This window comes from Ascaphus truei, chromosome 2, assembly GCF_040206685.1.
Source record: "Ascaphus truei isolate aAscTru1 chromosome 2, aAscTru1.hap1, whole genome shotgun sequence".
Taxonomy (NCBI): domain Eukaryota; kingdom Metazoa; phylum Chordata; class Amphibia; order Anura; family Ascaphidae; genus Ascaphus; species Ascaphus truei.
The window spans coordinates 228,636,742-228,661,361 of NC_134484.1; the positions used below are offsets into that span (position 1 = coordinate 228,636,742).

Genomic DNA, 24,620 nt, shown 5'->3' on the forward strand with positions numbered 1-24,620 from the left:
CAGGATCACGGTGTGGCCAACATTGATCGGTATCCGCAGACTGCTGGAGAGGAGGGGGCGTGGCTGCATAATTCGTGCCACTAGGCAATGGACTCCGCACACTGTTGTCACTATATACTGTTTGTTTGGGAACCTCCATTCTTCTTTAACTTGTTCGGGAAACACTGTCCCTCCTAGACGTGTGCAAAAATGTGCTGGAAGCGAGGGGTTGGGCTCACCACAATTTAGTTTAGACCAACAGTCACTTATGTCCCATGCACATTCACAATTTCCTCACAGACACCATTTTGGGCTCTGCAGTAGGCTAGTCCTGTCGGGCACGAATAGCTGCCATTTTGAGTATATCACTCCCTGTTCAGGATTAATGCAATTTCAACTTTCGTATGAGAAAAGCTTTGCAATACATAGTCTACATAAAACAAACTCTACGCCCTAAAAGTTCCAAAATGGGCAAAACCCAAACATTCTTCCGCTCTCTCTCTTACTTGCCCAGCCCCAAGTTAGGCACAAATGTAACCCTCCCTGCCAGGCTTCCTAGGGAGATTACATCGTTGTGATTTGTATATAGCTACTCTGCATTGAGGCCAACATTTTCTACCTTTGACTCGTCTGTCCAGAGAACATTGTTCCAGAAGTCTTGTGGATCATTTATGTGCTCTTTGGCGAACTTCAGACGGGCAGCAATGTTCTTTTTAGAGAGCAGTGGTTTCCTCCTGGTTATCTTTCCATGAACACCATTCTTGTTCAGTCTTTTTCTGGTAGTTGTCATGAACACTCACATTAGCCAAGGAGAGTAGCTTACAAATCCTTGGATGTTACTCTGGGGTTCTTTGTGACTTCCTGGATAATTTGCTGGTTGGTTCTTGGAGAGATTTTGGTAGGACGACCGCCCCTGGGTAGAGGCACTGTCGTCTTGAACTTTCTCCATTTGTAGACGATCTATCTGACAGTGGATTCGTGGAGCCCCACATCTTTAGAATTTTTTTTGTAACCCTATCTAGACTGATGAACATCAATAACTGCTTTTCTGAGGTCCTCTGAGATATCTTTTGATTGTGGCATGACGTGTTTCCACACACCTGTATGGTCTTTTTATATACGGTGTGGCCTTCCAAACTCACACCTGAAGATCTACCTAATTATTTAAACACCTGAATCTAATTATCCCCTTTAATTTAGCTGATAAAACCAGTGGTTCGCTTACTTTTGCACATATCCTGACTTTTGCACATATAATTACTCATTGTTTGCCTAATTCATACATCATTTTGTTTCAAAAAACATGTTTAAGAAAAGACTGGTTTCGATTCAAGAAGGTTATCATGGAAAAACGACGGAATTTCTGTAATTATTATTGGGGTTCACAAACTTTTTCTGGCAACTGTATTTTGATAACGTTGCACTGTATTTTACATCAGACATATATGTATACGGCTCTTTCATCAGCGCCCACTCAACACTCGAATGGAGGTACATAGCTTGTTTCTTCACTGTGCAAAGACCCGCCCCCTCTTCTTATTGATCTGGGAGAAATCTCCTAATATTCTCGGTAATACTAGGCCCCTTGGAGATCCTAGCTGGTTCTGTATAGGTACCCCAATACCTTGGCCTTTATGGTAACTGCCACTTCCACTTTAGCCTGAGAGGAATGTCAATGCCGATCCGAGGTTAGAGCCGATCTGCCGGCATCCGGGAAGCCACGTTACTGAAGCCCTCTGTTGCATGCTGTTTCACTTGACAACAATCTTGGACTCCCTTAGTCTTTTGTAGGTATCCTGACTAACAAGGTCACTATCCCTTTCTATAACATAATAAAGTAGTAGGACCTGGTCTATACTATTACCTTAAGAACATGGGTGTCTACTCTCCCCGAGGCTCCTCTCCTCATGTCCTCCTGGAACCTAACCTTCTAGAACAGTCCCTCCTTAAATACCCCTGCGTGACACTTGGATCCCCATAGCAACCCAGGTTGGGGCCTCGCAAGCACTACCACTGCTAGTAACCATTTCGGAGGGGGGGGGGGTTACACACGCACACTACAGCCCCACTTTATATACACTGACTGCAGCCCGCCCCCACACACGCTGCAGCCCCCTCCTATATACAGTACACACATTGCCGCCCCTTCTATGTACACACACTGCAGATAGATAGATATATACACACACACGGCATCTCTCCATCTTCACACACATTTAAAGGGTTAGGGAGAGCTACTGTTGGCTCATATTTATTATGCATTGTATACAAAATTAGGTATTGATATATATATGGACACAAGTTATAATACTTACCTGGAACTATGTTCTCCATATAGAATAAGAGCCGGACCTACCTGTAATTCTAGATTTTCTACATTGTAAGCTCTCGCGCAAGACCCTCACTACCTCTTTGTACCTGTTTGTCCTTATTTTTATTTGTATACAACTCTGTTTATGTAATTGTATATAACTCTGTTTACGTCATTATCAAATCTCTGTACCTCCATTGTACCGCACTGTGGAATATGTTGGCGCTTTACAAATAAACGATAATAATAAGAAGTGTGTATCCAGTAATAATCATTGGTTCTACGGCATTGAGTACCAAACACTGGGATTCTTTTCTTGTTCAGTTTCATTATATATCTCATCCCAGATGCGCACCTGTCTTCTGATTGACAGAGGCTGAACGAGGGTTCTATTTCTAGTCTGTTGTTCAAATACATATCCTGATTGCTATGCAGAATATTTTATGTACATATGGCTCAAGTGATCAGAGCTAAGGGTACAACCTCACTTAGGCGCAAAGTTATCTAGTGACAGTAAAATCTTCAATCCATTCAATCTTGTTGATTTATGTCTTACAAATATCAGTAAAGTCAAAGTACAGTATTTAAACATTATTAAAACAATTAAGTTGTCTTGGGAAAAATATTAAACAAACAAAACAGACTTTGGAATTGCTGTAGTTTACTTATTTTCTGCCTTGTGTGTGTCCTTTTACTTTATGTTAAATACTACCTCCTCTGTTTATCTGACAAGAAGGGACAGAAAATAAATTTGAACATTATTATTGGTGTACACAATACAATATGATCACCCTCCTCCGATTCCTCTCTATAAATTAATACTTTCACATTTTAAAGTTTTAAATATTTAAATATCTGTCCTATTTTTAAACCGTTCATAATCAGGTTTAAACGTATTACTGCCTCTAATTCACTTTGGTCCTTAGTGAGGTTGCATATTTAAGACTAACCTTAAAAATCACCTCTTAAATGAAGCATTCCAATAGCCTGCACTCATGGCTACTATCCCACACCCACAGACACTCGTACAACCATTGTGGCCAAGCACTGCCATCTACTGCACTGATTCCCTCATCTACTGCCTCCAAGTCTCCCAAGACACTGATTAGATTGTAAGCTCTCCGGGGCAGGGATTTTCCTTCCTATTGCTTGATCTTATTTGTTGCACTTATTGTATTATTATAATTACTGTATTGTCTTTCTTGTAAAGCAGAACTGTGGACGTCATACATACATACATACATACATACATACATACATACATATTCTAGCTGGGTACACGATATGGCGTTATATCCTTCCTGCCAAAACATGAGGCACAGGGACTGATGGGATTGGTCCTTTCAGGTTTCACCATGAAATCAAAGTCACAGTGGGAGTTATTCATTAAGCGCGATAAATCTGAGCAGTATCGCATGGAAACCCCACAATGCTTGTGCTTCTTTGGCAAGGGAATTTTTATATTATCATGACCTCTGAATGGGGCAGTGCTTGTCAGGGTTATACCCATAGTCCACCTAATCCTCATCGGAGGAAAAATAAAGAGGGGTGGGGGGAGGGGGGCTGCCCATGCAAACTCTTGTCTAACAGAAGCAAAAGCACACACACGGGAGCTAGATTAATTCAAAGCTCTTCCATGTCAGTTTCCAAAATATCTTTAACTTATATAAAAGTACTTATAGGTGTCTGATTTATTTATAAAGAGACATCAATCACTAAGATTTTATTTATTTAACATATTACTACCTACAGATATAGCCAGATACACTTTCCCTACGCCCGGAGAACATGTCCCCGTCTCTCCCCAGGGATTAACGTGGCGGCAAAGGACCAATAGGGAAGAATGGCCACCATGCGGCTCTTCATTTCACCAGAGAAGCAGCAAATACTTTTTTTTAATTACATTTTTTTGCCATAGCTTTGGAGGTCAGTCTATGTACATCTTTACCTGCCAGCTAACTCCCGGTTGACAGTCTGATAATGATCCAGTCCTGTATCCTTTGCTCTTCTGTCTACAACATTAGTATAATGGAGAAAGCGCTGAAGAATGTCTGGGGTGTATCATTATCACACTGTGAACCTGGAATTATTTGGCAGGCATGTTACTGCCATTGGTTCATTTTGGTCCTAGTATGGACCACATCTTTAAACAGCATTACGACAAAGGAAACTTATTGAGAATGTATCCAAGGCTATACATTTATGTGCCATATGTAGTAGCCTTGCCAGCTCAACAATATGTCTCAAGTATTTCCTACTGAAGAGATCTAAGACATGAGCCGCTCAACTACATAAACTGCTCTGCTGGAAAGCTCCCAGTTTGCAAGCAAATCAAATACATGTTCAATTTCAGTCCCATTATGTAGTTGAGACACGTTGTCGGGCGGACATTTTATCTATTGGCCTGACCCTAAAGAACCCCCTCCCTATAAAATACAATTATAATCTTGCGGTTCTGGTACACAGCCAGTCAGTCAACGAGACAGTAGTGAGTTAATAATAGCATTAATAATAAAGATGTAATACTGTATGTCTTAGTTTACATTTTTTGGGAAAAATAGTACTTTGCATGAAATAGTTTCTGATCTTCCTGTTTATTTTACTTTGATCTCATCCCTGGATAGAGTTATGGATCAATATATTTTCAATGAAAGATCATGATAATCCCATCCTAATAGTCTGTGGGACACAAGTGTGAAAGTGCTCACTACACTTGGCCTTGTATACTCTTTTGGCGCCTCAGCCTTTGGAGGTACTCTTCCTCGTGTAGGTACCTGTAGTTGTACATGCACTCATCAGGGAGGCCAGTAAAGCAGCTCACAGTTTGTCATGGTAACTGCTTTCATTCAGCAAATCACCTCCAACATTCATCAAGATATATATTGGCATTATGGCCCTTGTTACCCAAGAAACCCTAACGGAACGAGTATTAATGTACGTGGAATTTTAATGTAGTTGACAATATTGTGAGTATTTGTATCTGTACGGACTGGTTTCCCCTTACTGTATACTGTGTTCCTTTTTTTAGTCAATATCCTTGCAATTGAAACCCTTTGAATGCCAAAGCAGCCTGCAACGCATTACCGGTCCGTCTGACACGGGTCAACCAAGCACTGATCTCTGCAATGGACCATTATCTGCTCAATTTTTGAGTGTACCACCCCCCTAGACGCATGGATATTTTTCCTTTAACAAAAAGTTAACCAGGATCAAAAGTTATTTGTCTTCCATGGCAACCCCATGGTAGCCATTTTAGTACTTCCCTGATCACCCCATTTTTATAGGAAATGATGCATCAGGATGTAAGTTCACATCGTACTGAAAACAGGCTTCAAGTTAATAACCAGTGAACATAAAAAAGATTATATATTTCTGAATGTGGCAGCACAAACATCAAGGAAAGAGCCACTGTAGAAAACATATGTACCCCTCCCAGCCAGGCTCCCAGAGAGGTTCATCGGTGTACAGACTTGGGTACTCATCATAGGTTACCTCAACTCAGGGTGCTAGATTTAGGCGGCTGGGAGATAGCAAGGGTAAAAATAATGGGCGTCTGGAACTTTTGTAGCACAAGTCTTTATACACATCCCCAGGCACAGGGACACCTCTCACACACTAGACAACATTGTACTGTATTTTATATACTCGTTATTCACGAACACTGTGCTTACATAGGTGCCCACTCTTAACACTCAAAGGCAGGTGTATTTACTTGGTTGCATATTTGTATTGGACCAGGCCCCCCTCTTCGTAGTACTATCCGTTGTACCCCATTTAGTGTGGGCCTTTAGTGGGATCCTAACAGGTTCTGAGCTGGTAATGCCTCCATTCCTGATTTGGGAACTGCCACTTCTCTACTTATTGAGGAGATTTCTTAATGGATCTGCCTGTAGAACTGATCCATTAAAACCCGAGGGCCCGCTGAGGAGTGTCTGGTTCTCCTTATGTAATACCTGCTTGCTTCTGTTGGCTATATAATTGGCATCCTCACTATATGGACACTTTCCCCATCTTTAACATAATAAAGAAGGGAGGCCTGATCTCTTCAATTAATTCATGAGCATCCTCCCTATCTACACTCCTGAGACTCCTCTCCTCTTGTCCTCCAGAAACCTACCTTCAAAGAACCTTCCTCCTATCCTATATACTCCACTGTAACATCAGTAGGGGCCCACCATATGCCGTTCTGCTATTAATCCCTCACAGCTACCTTGTAACCTATTGAAACTGGAGGGGGGGGGAGAAATAAAACAAAAAAAAGAATTGTTAAAGGGCCAGATCTGCAAAATTACCTGTATTTTAAAATTAAGTTAACAAATTTGTAGCAGAACTAAAGTTCAAAGTGGGGCAACAAAATTATCAGTAGAATAGTGTTCACAGAGAGGTGCCGTCTGAGATAGCTTTCTGTGGCTGTACATTTACTAAATGTATGGTTTATGCCAAGTTAAAAACCCTATAACCTCAAAATGTTGCCTTTTGATATGTTTGTATAATACAGGTCCATTTTTACAATAATTGCTTATTCTACTTTATGTAGAACCCATTGCTGTTTTATTTACTATCTACGGTATTACTTTTCTAATCAAACATGTCTTCATGACAAGCGTACTGCAGTTCTACTAGAAAATGGTAAAGAACTGTGCTTTTTATGATGGCATTTAATTATTTGCTGTTCAATGTCATCTAAATATTAATATTGCCTTTTATATTCGCCTGTCACAGTAACTAACACTCTTTTTGGACATTCCACATCTTCCTGTTAGTACAATTCTTCTCCTCTAGAGAAGCCGATATCGCCTAATTCACATTTCCCTTTTCACCGTACCCCCAATGCATGTTCCTTCTAAATCTCATATATTTCAGACAATCCAGGAGGAGCACAGCCTTTCCTTTGCCACCTGCTTTCAGTAACATCTGTCATGTGATAGTGAACGGAAATTAAAGTTTTTTTCAGTGTAGTAGGCAGATGGGGACATATTAATTTCCCTACAATTTCCTGATCTCCTCTGTCTTGTCCTCATGTGGTCAACAGACCATAAGATTTTATAAGCACAGGCCTTCTAATGCAATGTAGTGGTTTATGCCATTATGTTGTTACACACACTGCTTTAATCCTTTTATTTGTCCAAGGTACAATGTCAAGAAATTATGACTAGTGCTGCTCGCTTGTAGACCATTATAATAGCAAATTTGGTACATAAGTAAACATTTTAAATAACCATGTGGAAGGCAGGCCAGGCCTACCACATTATATATTTATATATTTAATGGTGCAATTGGAATGCAACTGGGAAAGTGACTTCAAACATACAACAATAGGCAAAGAAGCCCAAATGCACTTTCAATATGACATTATTTGTTTCATTTTTATGTTTTTTTTTTCTTTTCATAAGTATGGATCCTGTAGTTCAATCTTTTGGCCAAATCATGTTAAGCCTGAAACCACGTCAAGAAAAAACCCTATCAGCAGGTACCTACAATACCAGCGTTATACTGTGTCCCTTGTATCTCTTCCACCGCATAGAAAAAGAGGGAAACAAAACAATTGTCATGGAGAGATTTCTTCCCCCAGGAAAAAGATGGTGATAATCTTTGCTGCAGCAATAAGCGTGGAAAGTACATTATACCGTATATATATAAATATATATATATAATTTTTTCTTGCACTTTTAGATTTATTTTCACTATATTTATTAGGATACTTCTGTTTTTTAACCAGTTTTAACTGCACTGTAGCGCACACCGCACATATAGTGCTTCTAGATTTTAACCCCTTAACCGCAGTGGAAGAAATACAAATGACACTGTATACAATTGGTAGTTTAGGCTTGACCTTGACTGTAGTTGAAGGCTTAACATTTTTTGGTGAAAATGACCCATACTTATGAAAAGAAAAAACATAGAAATGAATCAAATACTTTGCCATATTGCAGGGGTGCGCAAAGTTTTTTTTGCTGCGCCCCCTGTGTCCCGGTCCCTGCGCTCGCGCCCCACCTCTCGAGTGACCCGGTGTCAAATGACTCCGAGGGTCACGTGACGGCACGTGACCCCGCAGCGTCATTTGACGCACCTTGCCATGATGACTTGACCAGAAGCCGGCTGAATCCCGGTAAGTTGAGGTTGCAGAGGCCTCGCTCAGTCCCCCGGCATTTAATTGAAATGCCTCGGGGAAGAGCGCGGGGCCTCTGCAACCGCCCGCGCCCCCCCCCCCCCCCCCCAAGAAAAATCCAGCCCTCCCCAGTTTGCCTACCCCTGCCATATTGAATGTGCATTTGAGACGTCTTTGTTTATTGTTGATTAGGTTCAGTAAAGACAGATTTTGCATGATCTCACTGCTGTTGCCTAAAACCAATGACTGGTCTGTGGGTGTAAAGTAATTGTATGATTTTTATGCTAGTAGGAGGTAACAGTTTTTTTTTTTAGAGTTGTGGAAGGCCTTGTATAAATAAATGACTAAAGAAAAAAAACTTGGCATGACAACTAATGATTTAAGGTCACAAAATTAACTTTATTGGGGTAGGAATAAAATATATGAGATGGAAAACAGTGGAAAATCACACAGCTCTGTGATTTCTATCTAGCGAGTTTAACCCATCTACTTCACGGGCATCCTTTTCATCTCACAAATATATTCAGCAGTACAATAAAAAAGGGCATGTTATCAATAATACAGGCACACTAACATACTATCAAATTGCATACCCTCCAACCAGTCTTCCCCAAGCACTCTGCCCATATAGGGGCAGAGGAAACTGATTGCAGGCATTACTGTGATATTGCCTGTGCAGTACTGGGATGCACTGGGGATAATTATTTAATGGGCAGGACAAGGGTGGAGTGAAGCAAAATAAGGTGGTGACATGCCTCCCAAATACAATGAATTTGGAACCCTGCTTTAGCTGTACCATTTAGAAAGTAAAGTATTTGCTTTTTGGCTCTTGTACCTTATGAAAACCAGAGGTGCCTACTGTACCCGTTTTTGCCAATGCGAGATAGCAGAGGAGAGCTCTTATTAGTTGAAGCTTAGAACAGCTGGAAAATGATGTCACACCTATTACATAAAAACATGTTAATCTACATACAAATCAATATAATACAGAAGTTACATGTTCAAGTGCCTCCATAGGATATTTTCAGTGGCTTGGAGGCTCCTCTATACGACACTGACCGAGGAACTAAAGAGTATCTATTTTCAGGTGCCATGTGTTGGAGGGTCATGGACAGCCACCATAGGTAAGGCTATTAAAAAAGAATGGTTCCGTTTGTAAGGTGCGCTGAATAGCCATCTTAGGCTGCGTCGATAGACACTGCAGCCGTGCGGTGGCTGAAGGAAAGCGGGTGCTTTCCCTCAGCCATGGTACGCGTGCCGTCTGTGGGCGTGTCTAGGGGCGTGCCAGTGACGTCACGGAGCTGGTTCGCCGTCATTGGGTGAACCGCTCACGTGACCGACCTGTCGCACCAAGAATTCAGCTTTAACTGATTTCTTGAGCAACGCGCGGCTCCTCCCGCTTCAGCGCACGCGCCCGCACGCCGTGTAGACGCGATCACTGCCTTTAGGAAGTCTGATCGCTCAGCATGCGGACGCGTCCGCGCGGTCATCCATACCATGGACGCAGCCTTATGCTAACTAGCTGGCTTGTTCAAATAAGGTTTAATTTTAAGGCATGGCGCCACTTTATCAGCCGAACTATGCATAATTTTCCCAGCTGCCAAAGGTCAGAAAGAATGTGATTTGGGGACCTAAATCAAAGCATTACATTTTTGATAAAATATTTCTTTGTTGCCTCCTCTAATGTTAGAATGCCATTGCTGCTAGGAATATACACTGTAACAGGCTTCCAGCAAGTTGGAGTTGACCTGTGACCCACCCGTGTGTAATAGGCCTTTCTAGCACTGAGATTTGAACTCCATGTGACCCTGTGTGATGAGTTAGATGTTCTTGCCAACTGTGATATATAATATTTCTCAAAAGTTTTAATGCTATGTTTTGTGAGTAATTTGTATTTGCTATAACGATCTTTAAAGCAGTAATACTACATTCCCCCGTTTCTTCTTTCTTTCTTATTTGTATATGTAAAGCGTGTGACAATGTTTCTTCCACATTCTTACCTAAGCTGCCAATCGTTTGGTGCTCCTGTTATAAATCTGTAAAAATCCTGATTGTGTGCCTAACATAATGGCTGCTTCAGTCGGTGTCACTCAGCAGCTACAATGTATTCTTATATTACTAAGGCATATATTGTTACAGTTTGCAGCTCAAACTGCTAGGAATATTGACAACAAATGATCACAAACACAAAAGTGTTACAAAGATCTTGCTTTGCTTGGTAGGTGGACTAAAACCTGCTATAGAAATCAAAGGATGCTTTAAAACTCATTAAAAATGGCACTAAGTGTTGAATAATAGAAAAAACCACAGTAAGTATTATCTAATACTACAGAACTGATATTAAAAAATAAAAAAAAGATTTCACATTTTGCTGCTTTAAAGGGGTTTCTAGGACGAAAGTAAACTAATAATAGTGGTATTTTTATTAAGTTAAAAAGAACAGATTAAGGGCCTCATGCAGAGAGCAGCGCAAAAAGTGAAAGCGGCATTAATTGGCGGATTCTGCCTTCAGAAAGGCAGAAACCGGCAAGTTTAAAAAAAAGCGCCATTTTTTTTTTTTCCCCCTTCAAATTCGCCGCGCGCCTGGAGAGTTTAAATTCTCTCCAGTTTTTTTCTCTGCCGTATGCAGAGAGCCGCGATCGCCATCTAGTGGCTGTTCGCGGCAAAAAAATGGCGCGATTTTCAACATTTTCCCTCTCCACCAAGCAGCTGGCGCTCCGCGGCCAGTGGAGAGGGGAAAAAAAAAAAACGCGATTTTTTGCCCTTTTCTGCCCTTTCTGCATATGGACATAAAAACTCTCCAAAAAAGGTAAAATTTTTCCCCCTCTCCAATTCTGCATAGCGCTGCTCTCTGCATGAGGCCCCATTACTGTAAAAAATCAGACAAGTATAAGGAATTTAAAATACTTACCTTTTTTTCATGGTAAACAAAAGCTTTGCGTGATTTTTACCATCTTTATCTAATTTATTTTGGTGATGTTTTTGTTTTGTCTATTGTTGATAGAGTAATTAGGAAGCCATCAATTGTCAAACAGATAAATATAAGTAGCTGATATATTGGAATTCAGCGGTCTCGGTGAAAAGGGAACCATTCTTTTTTATATATTATACATCCACCTTCAATGTGGCAGTGCCCCCATAAACCCTCACCCCATCAGCACCAGAGCATCATGCTTCTACCAATCAATCAAGATCGTTTGGGAACCCTGCATCATTATATATATAGTGCGTGTCCTAGCAACCTTTGGGTACTTCTCCAGCTTCCAGTGAAGGATCCTTACACGGGTCTACAATACTTTAGAGAAAGAAAAGCTGTTGATTTAGGATTATGTAAACATGACGACTTGCTATGTAATTTGGAACAAATAATTTGACCTGTGACAACTGAGAAATCAATTGTCAGTTACTAATCAAGAATTGCTGTTGTTTCAGGCACATGATATTCATCTTTTATTAACAATTGATATGGGAGTAGTTAAAGCATGAGTGTTGTGTTTACTGGTAAGTGCTAATACAGGTGCAGCCGGCACCCTGGAAAGCTGCAATGTGGTGGTCCCGGCGCCAGTCGATTTAACATTGCGGTGGAGTCCCACGTGGAAGCATGAAAATAGCTATATTAATATTTTGGCCTTTGGGTTGTATTCACCATATGGTGTGGTAATGATCTTCCACCTCTCTCAGAAAGGGGCCTTTTGTGCACTAAGAAACATAAAGAACAGGGGCGTGAGACTTCTAAAGATCCCAAGATGGCAGGTACACTCCAATTCCACTCAAATTGTATATCAATAGTCAAAGACATTTTAAAGTCCTTTTAATAGCGTGGACATAATGCACAACGTTTCGGGGAGAGGCCTTCCACAGGTGAACAACGTGGTGCATTATGTCCACGGTATTAAAAGGACTTCTAAATGTCTTTGACTATTGATATACTTTTTGAGTTTGATGGCAAGATTCACAGTATTGTCAAGAGATTAATTACTGCACAACCACATGTACAGGTACAGTATGCGTAAGGGATCATTGTGACCTACATTTTGAGAGCTGCTAAATTGGCAATAATCCAAATGCACTTCTCTCTCTCTCTCTCTCTCTCTGCCCCTTTGTCTACCTGTGCAGTCACATCTATACAATAACTGCACGTCTTCTGGGACCGTCAAAGGAGATCGGTCGTAATAGATATTGTTTTATTTATTTCTTGTATTACATGAGTTTGCTAGGACCAGGGCTATGGGCCCACCAGGGATTTCCCAGGTTCCCCGGGAGGCCAGTCCGACCCTGATCAAGGTGGCTTTAGAACAAGACTGCTACAAAAAGCAGAATTGTAATCGTGTGTCTCGGCATCAGCGTGTGACTACTTGGCTCCGAGTCAGCTTCCAACTTGTGCTAATAGGAAAAATTTGAGAGACGTTTCAGCAGCAATCTCGCCTACACATTTTGTATTAATTTACTTGCAGCATTGAAAAATAAAAATGTGTACACTTACACACACCGAAGTGTGTGTGTATGTGTGTGTTTGTGTGTGGTGGTGCGCTAGGTTCAGGTCTTCTGATTATTCGGGGGGCCAATCCTCTGCACACATAGGTTAAAAATAAACCTATCCGTACACGAGGGAAAACAACCCAAAATGTATACTAACACAATGTACCCAACAATAAAAAGCAATAAAACAGCAATAAAAATGTATTGATTATAAAATAATGGCCACTGATGGATATAACCTAGTAGATGCAGATGTATGTAGCAGACACAAAAATGTAGGCTCAATGTAACACCTTTATGTGTGGACTAGCTGATATACCCGGCGTTGCCCGGGCTTGCAGGGGCGGGGGGCATGGAGTGGAAGGGTGGGTGGGGGGGGGCAAGGGGCGTGGAAGGGTGGGGGGGGGCAAATGGCAGGGAGGGGCGTGGGGCAAAGGGCAGGGAGGGGGGGCGAAGGGCAGGGAGGGGCAGGCGAGGCAAAGGGCAGGGAGGGGCGGGGGGCAAAGGGCAGGGAGGGGTGGGGGGCAAAGGGTAGGGAGGGGCAAAGGGCAGGGAGGGGCGGGGGGCAAAGGGCGGGGAGGGGCGGGGGGCAAAGGGCAGGGAGGGGTGGGGGGCAAAGGGCAGGGAGGGGCGGGGGGCAAATGGCAGGGAGGGGGGCAAAGGGCAGGGAGTGGGGGGGCAAAGGGTAGGGAGTGGGGGGCAAAGGGCAGGGAGGGGGGGCAAAGGGCAGGGAGAGGGGGAAAGGGCAGGGAGTGGGGGGGCAAAGGGCAGGGAGTGGGGGAGGCAAAGGGCAGGGAGTGGGGGGGGAAAAGGGCAAGGAATGGGGGGGGGAAGGGCAGGAAGGGGGGGGGCAGGGGGGAGTCAGGGACGCGTGAAAGAACCCATTCCCCTGCGTTTCCTCACTTTGCACCCGGCCGCACTCCTCCTTTTCCTCCGGGTACCGGCCGCCCTCCTCCTCCACCTCGGGCTCCTCAGCGGTGTCCGTGACCCCCGGCGAGGCTGAGACGCTCCTGTGAGGAGGTGCTGTGCCCCGCCGTTGAACATGGCCTTCACGGGAGAGGCGGAGAGAGCCGGAGGAGCGCTCTCTTGGTTGGGGAGCTGGGGGAGCGGCCTGTGTGAAGTGAGAGCCGCAGAGAGCGTGCTCTGTGTGGGGGGGGGGGAGCGGTGTGTGTGAGGGGAAGGATGAGAGCCGGGGGGAGGGAGTGGCCTGTGGGAGGTGAGAGCCGGGGAAGGGAGCGGCCTGTGGGAGGTGAGAGCCGGGTAAGGAAGCGGCCTGTGGGAGGAGAGAGCGTGCTTTGGGGGGCCAATGAGAGCCGTGGGGGGGGCAGACACACCAGCCAATGAGAGCCGTGGGAGGGAGGGCGGACCGACGGACCAATCAAATGGTCTCCAGACACTCACATCCAAGATTTTCAAATATATATATAGATACCAATGTATCCACACCAAGCAAGAGTTACCAGTGTGATACAATGTGATAAACAAGTATCCTCTAAGCGGTCTTTTGAATAAGTAGAAGGTGTTGACCAGATGCTGCCCCAGATATCAGGATACCACTCCTCTTCAAAAGAAACCTCCAAAATAAAATGGGAAAAAATGGGGGGCGCAAACATAGTGTACAATCTTTTATAATCATATGGAAAATATATATAGACAAATAGTTAAAATAGTGCACTCACACAAAAAGTAAAAAGGTATAATCACCTAGTATTGTAACTTGTACTCCAGTGTCATTTTCCTCCTCTGTCGACAGTCGGCTGTTCCCAGTCCCAGCGTTTAATTATCTGTGTTTTCTCCTGCTCATTCGGGAATTCAATATGGCCACCAAATCTCGCCGGGTTTCGCAGGCCAATGGGAAGCCGTTGCATCATTATTTGTGACTTCATGTGTGGGGCACGGTTAAATGCTCTGAGAAAACATCACTAACTAAACCACTAAGTAGTAAAGAAAAAAGAATTGCGTGATTTATCTCCGGAGGACTTTGCGGTTCCAATGCTGCTAATAAAAAAGTGTTTATCTGCTTTAAGCGATGCACATATAAAAATGTGATGTATCCACATCTGTTACTATGTTACTGTGCATTATTTGTTCACCGTATGCCAGAAAATAAACTCTGCAAGGTCTGAGGAGCTGTACATTTCCCTGGCAAACAATTTGTTTGACATGTAAGAAACTCCTACACGTGACAGAGCTGCAAACGATGCAATGCGGCAATCTCACATTTTCTTTTCATTGATGCATGTCCCCTAAGAGTTGTAGTGTAGTAGTCTGCAAAACATGAATATTCATCACTGTCAAGATTTTACTTGGTAAAAAGGTGTTGAACATGATCAAGGTTATTGATTTTCTTTCAGTGTCCTTAAAAGATGTGTGTGTGTGTGTGTGTGTGTGTGTGTGTGTGTGTGTGTGTGTGTGTGTGTGTGTGTGTGTGTGTGTGTGTGTGTGTGTGTGTGTGTGTGTGTGTGTATAACAAAAAAAATGCGTTGTGTCACTATGACATCAGTGTGTGTGTATATTTGGGTGATAACCAGAGAGGAAAACTCTCGAAAGCTTGTCCTATGACATAAATTGTTAGTCCAAATAAAAAAGGTATCACCTAATACATATAAAAAGCATACATTACCAAAACTGGCAAAAAGGAGACTTTGTGTTTTAATACACTTACTATATTTAACCGTCTGAATGCTGTCTCCTTTTTGCCAGTTTTGGTAATGTATGCTTTTGTTATCTTTATGAGATATGCACCAGCACATTCAAGATACAGTACTATATTGGAGTGGCTGTGAAATCTTTTTAAAATATATATATATATACAGCTTAACCCCGTTATAGCGCGACCCGTTATAACGCGAATTCGGTTATAACGTGGTTTTCACGTAGCTCCATTTTTTTGTTTTTTTTAATTTGTAAAAAAAAAAAATGTATTTATTTTTTACATTTTTTTTGCACACTGCCACACTGCCACACTGCCACACTGCACACACTCACTTCACACACTCTCACTTCACACACTCACTGCACACACTCCCAGCACTCACTGCACACTGCTCACAGCACACACTCACTGCACACACTCTCACTGCACACTGCACACACTCCCAGCACACACTGCACACTGCACACACTCCCAGCTCACAGCACACACTCTCACTGCACACTGCACACACTCTCACTGCACACTGCACACACTCCCAGCACTCACTGCACACACTCCCAGCACTCACTGCACACACTCCCAGCACTCACTGCTCACAGCACACTCTCACAGCACACATTCTCACTGCACACTGCACACACTCACTGCACACTGCACACTCTCACCGCACACACTCACAGCACTCACAGCACTCACAGCACACTCACAGCACACAGCACTCACAGCACACTCTCACAGCACTCACAGCACACTCTCACAGCACACAGCACACAGCACACTCTCACAGCACTCACAGCACACTACACTGCACAGCACACCACACCTCCCACTCCCCCTCCCTACCTTTGGAGTCGGCTGCTGAGATCAGAGCGGAGCTGGCATCAGGAGGAGGGGGGGGGTGTCGGGAGGAGGGGGGGTGTCGGGAGGAGGGTGTCGGGAGATGGGGGGGTGTCGGGAGGAGGGGGGGGTGGTGTGGATGTCGGTAGGGGGGGTGAGTGAAGAGCAGGCTGGGACTCGGAGGGCCGCGTGGGCTAGGCCCAAAACTGATTATGCCGTGGAGAGCCGGTAGGTGTGGGGGCCTCGGTGGGGGGAGGAAGTGGATGCCGGTGGAGGGGGATGGATGCCAGTGGTGGGAGGTAAGGAGCAGGTTGCGGCTGGACTCGGAGGGCCGTTGCTAGGGGACGTGTAGGGCTTCCGGCTACCTCTTCCTTCCTTCCTTCCCTCCTTACTCCCTCCCTCCCGATCAGGCACGCGGCGGCCATTTTTTTTTTTAAATTAGCGCGACCCCGGTTCTAGCGCCGTCGGATCGGGTGGCCCCCGAGGACCGCGCTATAACGGGGTTTAGCTGTATATTTATATATATATGTATATGTATTAGGTGATACCTTTTTTATTGGACTAACAATTTGTGTCATAGGACAAGGTTTCGAGAGTTCTCCTCTCTTCTTCAGGTCAAGCAATACTGATATACACAGGAATCTATTGTTAAAACAGTGTAGAGAGAGAAAAAACACTGTTTTAGCCATACTGTAGATTCCTGTGTATATCAGTATTTATATTCCCTTCTGTTTCAGTGGGGGGTTTTTTTGTGCAGAAAATAAATGTAACAAGGAAAAAGCTATAGTGTTCCACATTAATAGTTTCAGGTCTGTGGCAACTGCAAATAAAGCTTATACCTCTTGGGTCTCGCTAGGATTTATTTATTTATTTATAAAATATTTTACCAGGAAGTAATACATTGAGAGTTACCTCTCGTTTTCAAGTATGTCCTGGGCACAGAGTAAAACAAATAATACATGGTTACAAATACAGTTACATAAATGAACAGGATAGTGACAGTGAGTTGCGACACTCTGAAATTGGAAAGGTTAATGCAAATGAAATGTTTGTGACCCAGACATTGCATGCTTTGACAAATATTTATATACTTTTTTTATTGTGCACCATGGAACACCATGTGATATCTGGTGATAAGATTTAATAGTAACCCCGATCATGTTTTTGATACATTGTGACATGTTTTTATACTGTACCATCACAGCCAATATCAGGACGGGCAATGCTATTTTTTTCCTATGGAGCCATATTCTTAAATACTGTATCATCTTGCATATTATAAGGCTGCAAACATTGAAATGGATATGTGCCCAATTCTTCATTTCTGAACTGGTGAAAAACTGCTTTGTATTAACATATTGGAATCAAAATATTTGATTCGATGTTCATACCATCTGACGGAAAACTGTTATTGTGTTTCTTCACAGGCCTTAAATCGGGGTATTGCTGCTGTCAAGGAGGATGCCATTGAGATGCTTGCCAGTTATGGGCTGGCATATTCGCTTATGAAGTTTTTTACTGGTCCCATGAGCGACTTCAAGAATGTAGGCCTGGTGTTTGTGAACAGCAAGCGGGACCGAACGAAGGCTGTACTGTGTATGGTCGTAGCTGGCATTGTGGCTGCAATCTTTCACACCCTCATAGGTATTTATGAGTAATTATATCCCTGTTAGCAGTGTATGAGGTTTTGCAAAATCCGTCCCGGGTTTTCAGAGTCGGCTCCAGGATTTTGCTCTAGCTCGCCCTCTGTGGCAGGATTCTCCATTGCTGCTCCTGGCAACTTCCTTTAAAAGAACCGCCCTGTAAGCAGGAAGTTGCAGAGCAAAGTTTTCAGTTTATGCTGTGTACAAGCAACGCCCTTAACGATTGTCTTTCCCGTTAGAAGACCCGGCTACGTACCACGACCATCTCTGTCTTCTGCCTGTCTCGACCTCTGCATCTGCATGACTACGCAACTCTGCCAACAGCCCTGACCTTTGGCCTACATCTGACTACTCTTTCAGGACTCTGTCCCTCGGCTCAGGTCGGTTCTTTCACTCTGCTACCTCAGCGCTGCGAGTCACTTCCTGTTTGAGACGAGCATCGTTAAATTTTGCTCAGCCCAAAAGATGGACCCCGCTAAGGTAGGACGAGCCGTTTCCCTGCAGGGACAGTGCTTGGGGGATCATGAGCAACGCCTCGCCCTACAACATCAACTGGCACAGATGTGTGATGCGGTGCAGGACTTAGTCGCCCACATTGGCACCCATCTGCAGGATTTGTGGGCTGCAGATGCGACCCTGATACCATTCCCATTACCCCCAGCGTTCAGGGAACCTTGGATCCCGACTCCTCTACGGTATGGTGGGGACCCTATGGCATGCAGGGGATTTCTTAATTGATGCTCTATTCAATTTGAATTACAACCGTCTCTGTTTCTCTTCTCACTGACGAGGCACTGGCTTGGGCCACTCCGCTTTGGGAGAAGGATTCTCCCCTGATCAATGATTCCCCTGACTTCATCCATGCCTTGAAGTTAGTGTTTGACGCTCCAGGACGAGTATCTTCAGCATCAGCTTCACTCCTACGGATTCGCCAAGGAACTCGCACAGTAGGCAATACGCCATTGAGTTTCGCACCCTCGCGGCTGAGACCGGTTGGAATAATGAAGCTCAAGTAGCGTCCTTTTGGCAGGAACTATCGGAGCACATAAAGGATGAGCTGACCGGCCGGGACCTCCCTATGGACCTTGAGGAGTTAATTTATTTGGTGTACAGATCGATCTCAGAATGCAGGAACGCCTGTCGGAGATGTGTCGTGCTGATAGGAACCCGACTACTCGGTTGGCCCCAAAATGAGTTTCTCCACCCCCTCCAGATGACGAGCCTATGCAGCTGGGTACCACCAGACTGTCAGAACAGGAGAGAAGTAGGAGGCGTACTTTGGGGTTATGCCTGTATTGAGGGGCCCAGGACCACCAGATCCGTTACTGCCCGATCGATGTGGGGACGGGAAAATGCCTGTGTCCAGTGATGTTAGAAGAGGATTCGCTCGACATCGCTACCATCCTTCCTCCCATAGTGCCTTCCCGGATTCTTCTGCCAGTTTCCCTCTCATGGGGTTCGGCCTCAGTCTCTAATCAGGCCTTTGTGGATTCCAGAGCAGCGGGTAACTTCCTCGAACTTTCAATTGCCAAACAGCACGCAATTCCCCTTCGTTGTTTGGAGATTCCGTTAGAGATTGCGCCGATAGACGGAAGACCCTTAGGACCGGGCACCATCACCCAGGAGTTCCTTCCCCGGTAGTGAACATCTGAGTTCTACTTAAGGAGTTACTCCCTTTCATGGTAATCAACGCACCTTCTGCACCTATAGTGTTAAGTCTCCCTTGGTTGCATGCCCACAGCCCCACAGTTGATCGGGTAACGGGACAAGTTACCACTTATCAGTGTATACCCTTGGGTAATAAGTATAAAATAAATAAGTCAAAACCAATGTGGCTAAATAAACAGGTAGGGGAGGAAATGGACAAGAAGAGGAAGGCGTTTAGATTCTTTAAGTCAGAAGGGACGGAGACATCGTATCAGAATTATAAGGAATGTAACAAAAATTGCAAAAGGGCAATCAAATTAGCAAACATGGATCATGAAAAAAGGATTGCAATAGAAAGTAAGGTCAACCCTAAAAAATTCTTTAAGTACCTTAATAACAAAAAAATGAGAAAAGAAAATATAGGACCCTTTCAGTGTGAGATGGGTAGGCAGATTATTGGAGATAAGGAAAAAGCTGAGGTATTAAACAAATTCTTTGCCTCTGTGTTTACCAGGGAAGAATCAAGTTCAATAGTAGTGCCGCAGGAGGAAGCCACAACCTCCATATTAATGACCAATTGGTTAACTGAGGAAGAAGTTCATAAGCGACTTGAAAAAATTAAAGTAAATAAGGCACCTGGCCCCGATGGCATACATCCAAGAGTTCTCAAGGAGTTAAGCTCAGTAATAGCCAAACCATTATATTTAATATTCAAGGACTCCATTTCCACAGGCTCAGTACCACAAGATTGGCGTAAAGCAGATGTGGTGCTATATTTAAAAAGGGAGCTAGATCACAACCGGGAAATTACAGACCTGTAAGCCTGACTTCAATAGTAGGGAAACTACTTGAAGGTTTAATACGGAATAATATTCAGGAATACCTAATGGAAAACAAAATGATTAGTAATAGTCAGCATGGATTTATGAAGGATAGATCTTGCCAAACTAACCTTATTTGTTTCTTTGAGGAGGTAAGTAGGAATTTAGACCAGGGTAATGCAGTTGATGTGGTCTACTTAGATTTTGCAAAGGCTTTTGATACGGTTTCACACAAGAGGTTGGTGTACAAAATAAAGAAAATTGGACTCAGTAATAATATATGCACCTGGATTGAAAACTGGTTAAAGGACAGACAACAGAGGGTTGTCATAAATGGAACTTTTTCAGGTTGGGCTAAAGTCGTGAGTGGAGTACCTCAGGGATCGGTACAGGGACCCCTGCTTTTTAACTTGTTTATTAATTTATTTATTTATAAAATATTTTACCAGGAAGTAATACATTGAGAGTTACCTCTCGTTTTCAAGTATGTCCTAGGCACAGAGTTAGGACAAATAATACATGGTTACAAATACAGTTACATAAATGAACAGGGTATACATTATATACAAGACATTGCATGCACAGTTAAAGAAAATATATATTATGAGCGAATGAAACAGTTACAGACCAGATTAAAATGTGAGACAGCCTTTGATTTGAAAGAACTTAAACTAGTGGTGGATGTGAGAGTCTCTGGTAGGTTGTTCCAGTTTTGGGGTGCACGGTAAGAGAAGGAGGAACGGCCGGATACTTTGTTGAGCCTTGGGACCATGAACAGTCTTTTGGAGTCTGATCTCAGGTGATAAGTGCTGCATGTGGTAGGGGTGAGGAGCTTGTTCAGATAGCTGGGTAGCTTGCCCATAAAGAATTTAAAGGCAAGACAGGAAAGGTGAACTTTGCGCCTAGACTCTAGTGTTGACCAATCTAGTTCTTTGAGCATTTCGCAGTGATGTGTGTTGTAGTTGCATTGGAGAACAAAACGACAAATTGAATTGTAGATGGTGTCAAGTTTGCTAAGGTGGGTTTGAGGTGCCGTGCCATATACTATGTCTCCATAGTCAATAATTGGCATTAGCATCTGCTGTGCGATACGCTTTCTGACAAGGAGACTTAGGGAGGATTTGTTCCTGTAAAGTACCCCTAGTTTGGCAAAGGTCTTGGTTGTCAGGGTATCAATGAGCATTCAGAATGTTAAGTGGGAGTCAAACCATAAGCCCAGGTATTTAAAACTAGTGACAGGGGTTAGGGTGGTGTTAGTGTTGGTTCTAATCTGGAGCTCAGTCGCTGGAAGCTTTAAAAATGTAGTTTTGGTCCCAAATACATTGTTACAGTCTTGTCATTGTTTAAAAACAGTTTGTTTTGGGAAATCCAGTTTTCGAGTCTCAAAAAGTCAGACTGAAGTATGTGTTGAAGGTCAGAGAGGCTATGGCTGTGTGCATATAGGATTGTGTCATCTGCATACATGTGTATTGAGGCTTCCTTACAAGCTGTGGGAAGATCATTAATGAACACTGAGAAGAGTAGGGGCCCCAGAACAGAGCCTTGCCGGACACCACAGATGATATCCAGGGGGTTGGAGTTAGAGCCTGAGATGGACACATGTTGGGATCTTCCTGATAGGTAGGACTGAAACCAGTTTAAAGCATGCTTCCCTATTCCAGAGCTCTGGAGTTTGTTAAGCAGGATAGCATGATCAACTGTATCAAAAGCCTTTGCAAAATCTAGGAATACTGCACCAGTGAGTTGTCCCCGTTCCATTCCACACTGGATTTCATTGCAAACTTTTAGCAGGGTAGTTACGGTGGAGTGTTTGGGACGAAAGCCAGATTGGAATTGGCTAGGGAAATTTGTCTTGGTATAGTAGTCGCTTATTTGGGAGTGGACACATTTTTCCATGACTTTGGATAGAATTGGGAGAAGTGAGATTGGTCTGTAGTTTGAGATAGTGTTTTTGTCCCCACTTTTGAAGATTGGGACAACTCTGGCAGTTTTCCAGGTCTTAGGGATATGGCCTGCAGACAGGATAGAGTTGACTATGGAAGCAATTGGTTTGGCAATGGCTGGGGCACCAAGTCGTAGGAACCTAGATTGTAGTAAGTCAGGTCCACATTGGCTGCTTAGTTTTAGTTTGAGGAGCGCTTGTGTAATCTCTTCTTCAGATACTGGGCCAAATTTAAAATTGTGGGCAGTGTTGAGAGGGGGTGGGGCTATGTGGGCAGTCCCAGGATGAGATTCAGGTTTGTGGTTTGGGCTGCGTTTTGCTAATAAGTTAGTGGCACACCCCACAAAGTAATCTTTGAATGCATTTGCAATGTCAGTGGGGTTTGTCAGAGTAATACCCCCCTTAGTGATAATGACCTTGAGGTTGGGATCGAGAGCAAAGTCTCCATCTTTGCTGATGATACTACTGCTGCGGCACAGTTTATTCGAGCATTTGCCCGTTCTGTGCCGCAGCAGTAGCCTGGCGCGCGCCCGAGTGTGACGGGCGCGCGCCGAAGCAGCGGAAGAGCGCCCTCCGATCGGGGCGCTCTCCCTACCGCTGCCGGGTCCGCCGGGTCCCCCGGAACCCCCTGCCGCTGTCCCGCGATCGCGGGACACCAGGGCTCCCTCGGGGAGCCCCTGGACACGCGTGCAGGGGGCGCACGCTCCCGATGACGCGTGACCGCGCGCGAGGGGCGGCCACTAGCAAGCCGGGAAATCTCCCGGCTTGCGGTACCGGCCACACTCGAATAAAGTGTGTCGGTAGTGTAAATTGGGTAAGGTAATAGAATCAGAGCATGATGTAATTTCTCTTCAGAAGGACTTGGAAAGACTGGAAACGTGGGCAGGTAAATGGCAAATGAGGTTTAATACAGATACATGTAAGGTTATGTATTTTGGATGCAAGAATAAAAAGGCGACTTACAAATTAAATGGAGATATATTGGGGGAATCCTTGATGGAGAAGGATTTAGAAGTGCTTGTAGACTGCAGGCTTAGCAATAGTGCCCAATGTCATGCAGTAGCTGCAAATACAAACAAGATCTTATCTTGCATCAAACGGGCAATGGATGGAAGGGAAGTAAACATAATTATGCCCCTTTACAAAGCACTAGTAAGACCACACCTTGAATATGGAGTACAATTTTGGACACCAATCCTAAGAAAAGACATTATGGAAGTGAAGAGCCATCAAATTGATAAAGGGGATGGACAATCTAATTTATGAGGAGGGGCTAGCTAAATTAGATTTATTTACATTAGAAAAGAGGCGTCTAAGAGGGGATATGATAACTATATACAAATATGTTCGGGGACAATACAAGGAGCTTTCAAAAGAACTATTCATCCCACGGGCAGTACTAAGGACTCTGGGCCATCCCTTAAGGTTGGAGGAAAGGAAATTTCACCAGCAACAAAGGAAAGGGTTCTTTACAGTAAGGACAGTTAAAATGTGGAATTCATTACCCATGGAGACTGTGATGGCAGATACAATAGATTTGTTCAAAAAAAGGTTGGACCTCTTTTTAGATGGGAAAGGTATACAGGGATATACCAAATAAGTATACATGGGAAGGATGTTGATCCAGGGATTAATCCGATTGCCAATTCTTGGAGTTAGGAAGGAATTAATTTTTCCCCTTAATGGGATTTTTTCTTTGCCTTCCTCTGGATCAATAAGTAACTATAGATATAGGATAAAGTATCTGTTGTCTAAATTTAGTATAGGTTGAACTTGATGGATCTATGTCTTTTTTCAACCTCATCTACTATGTAACTATGTAACCTGGGGCCAGCGATGTCACGGGGCTTGCTTGTCTACACCTCGCCCCAGCTCTGGCTCACCGCTGGGGCCTGTATCTCTCCCCAATGGTCTTCCCCTCGCATACCAGGATTTTGGGGACGTTCTCAACAAGAAGCAAACCAAGGGGGTTACCACCGCATCAGGCATTTGATAACCCAATCTACTTTTTCCAGAAGCCATTCCATAGTCAGAGTATTTCGGCAGTTTCTTCTACCCTTCCATCTTCCATCGTTGGAGATCCTGTGGCGGAAGACAAGGTCCAGGAGCTAGAGTCTCTCAGGAGGAGGATTCATGCCAACATAACTAAAGCCTCCCTTCATCAGATTGATCATGCGGATCAGCGTCGGCGGCCAG

The 24,620-nt window shown here is 43.8% G+C and overlaps 1 protein-coding gene across 1 annotated transcript in view; it reads left to right on the forward strand.

Annotated features, from left to right (window-relative positions):
* Positions 1–24,620, forward strand: part of ANKH (ANKH inorganic pyrophosphate transport regulator) — a 183,276-nt gene that overhangs the window by 90,284 nt on the left and 68,372 nt on the right. The window contains exon 2 of the mRNA XM_075585932.1: positions 17,799–18,015. Within this exon, the coding sequence (XP_075442047.1) occupies positions 17,799–18,015 (217 nt within the window). The remainder of the gene's footprint in view (positions 1–17,798; positions 18,016–24,620) is intronic.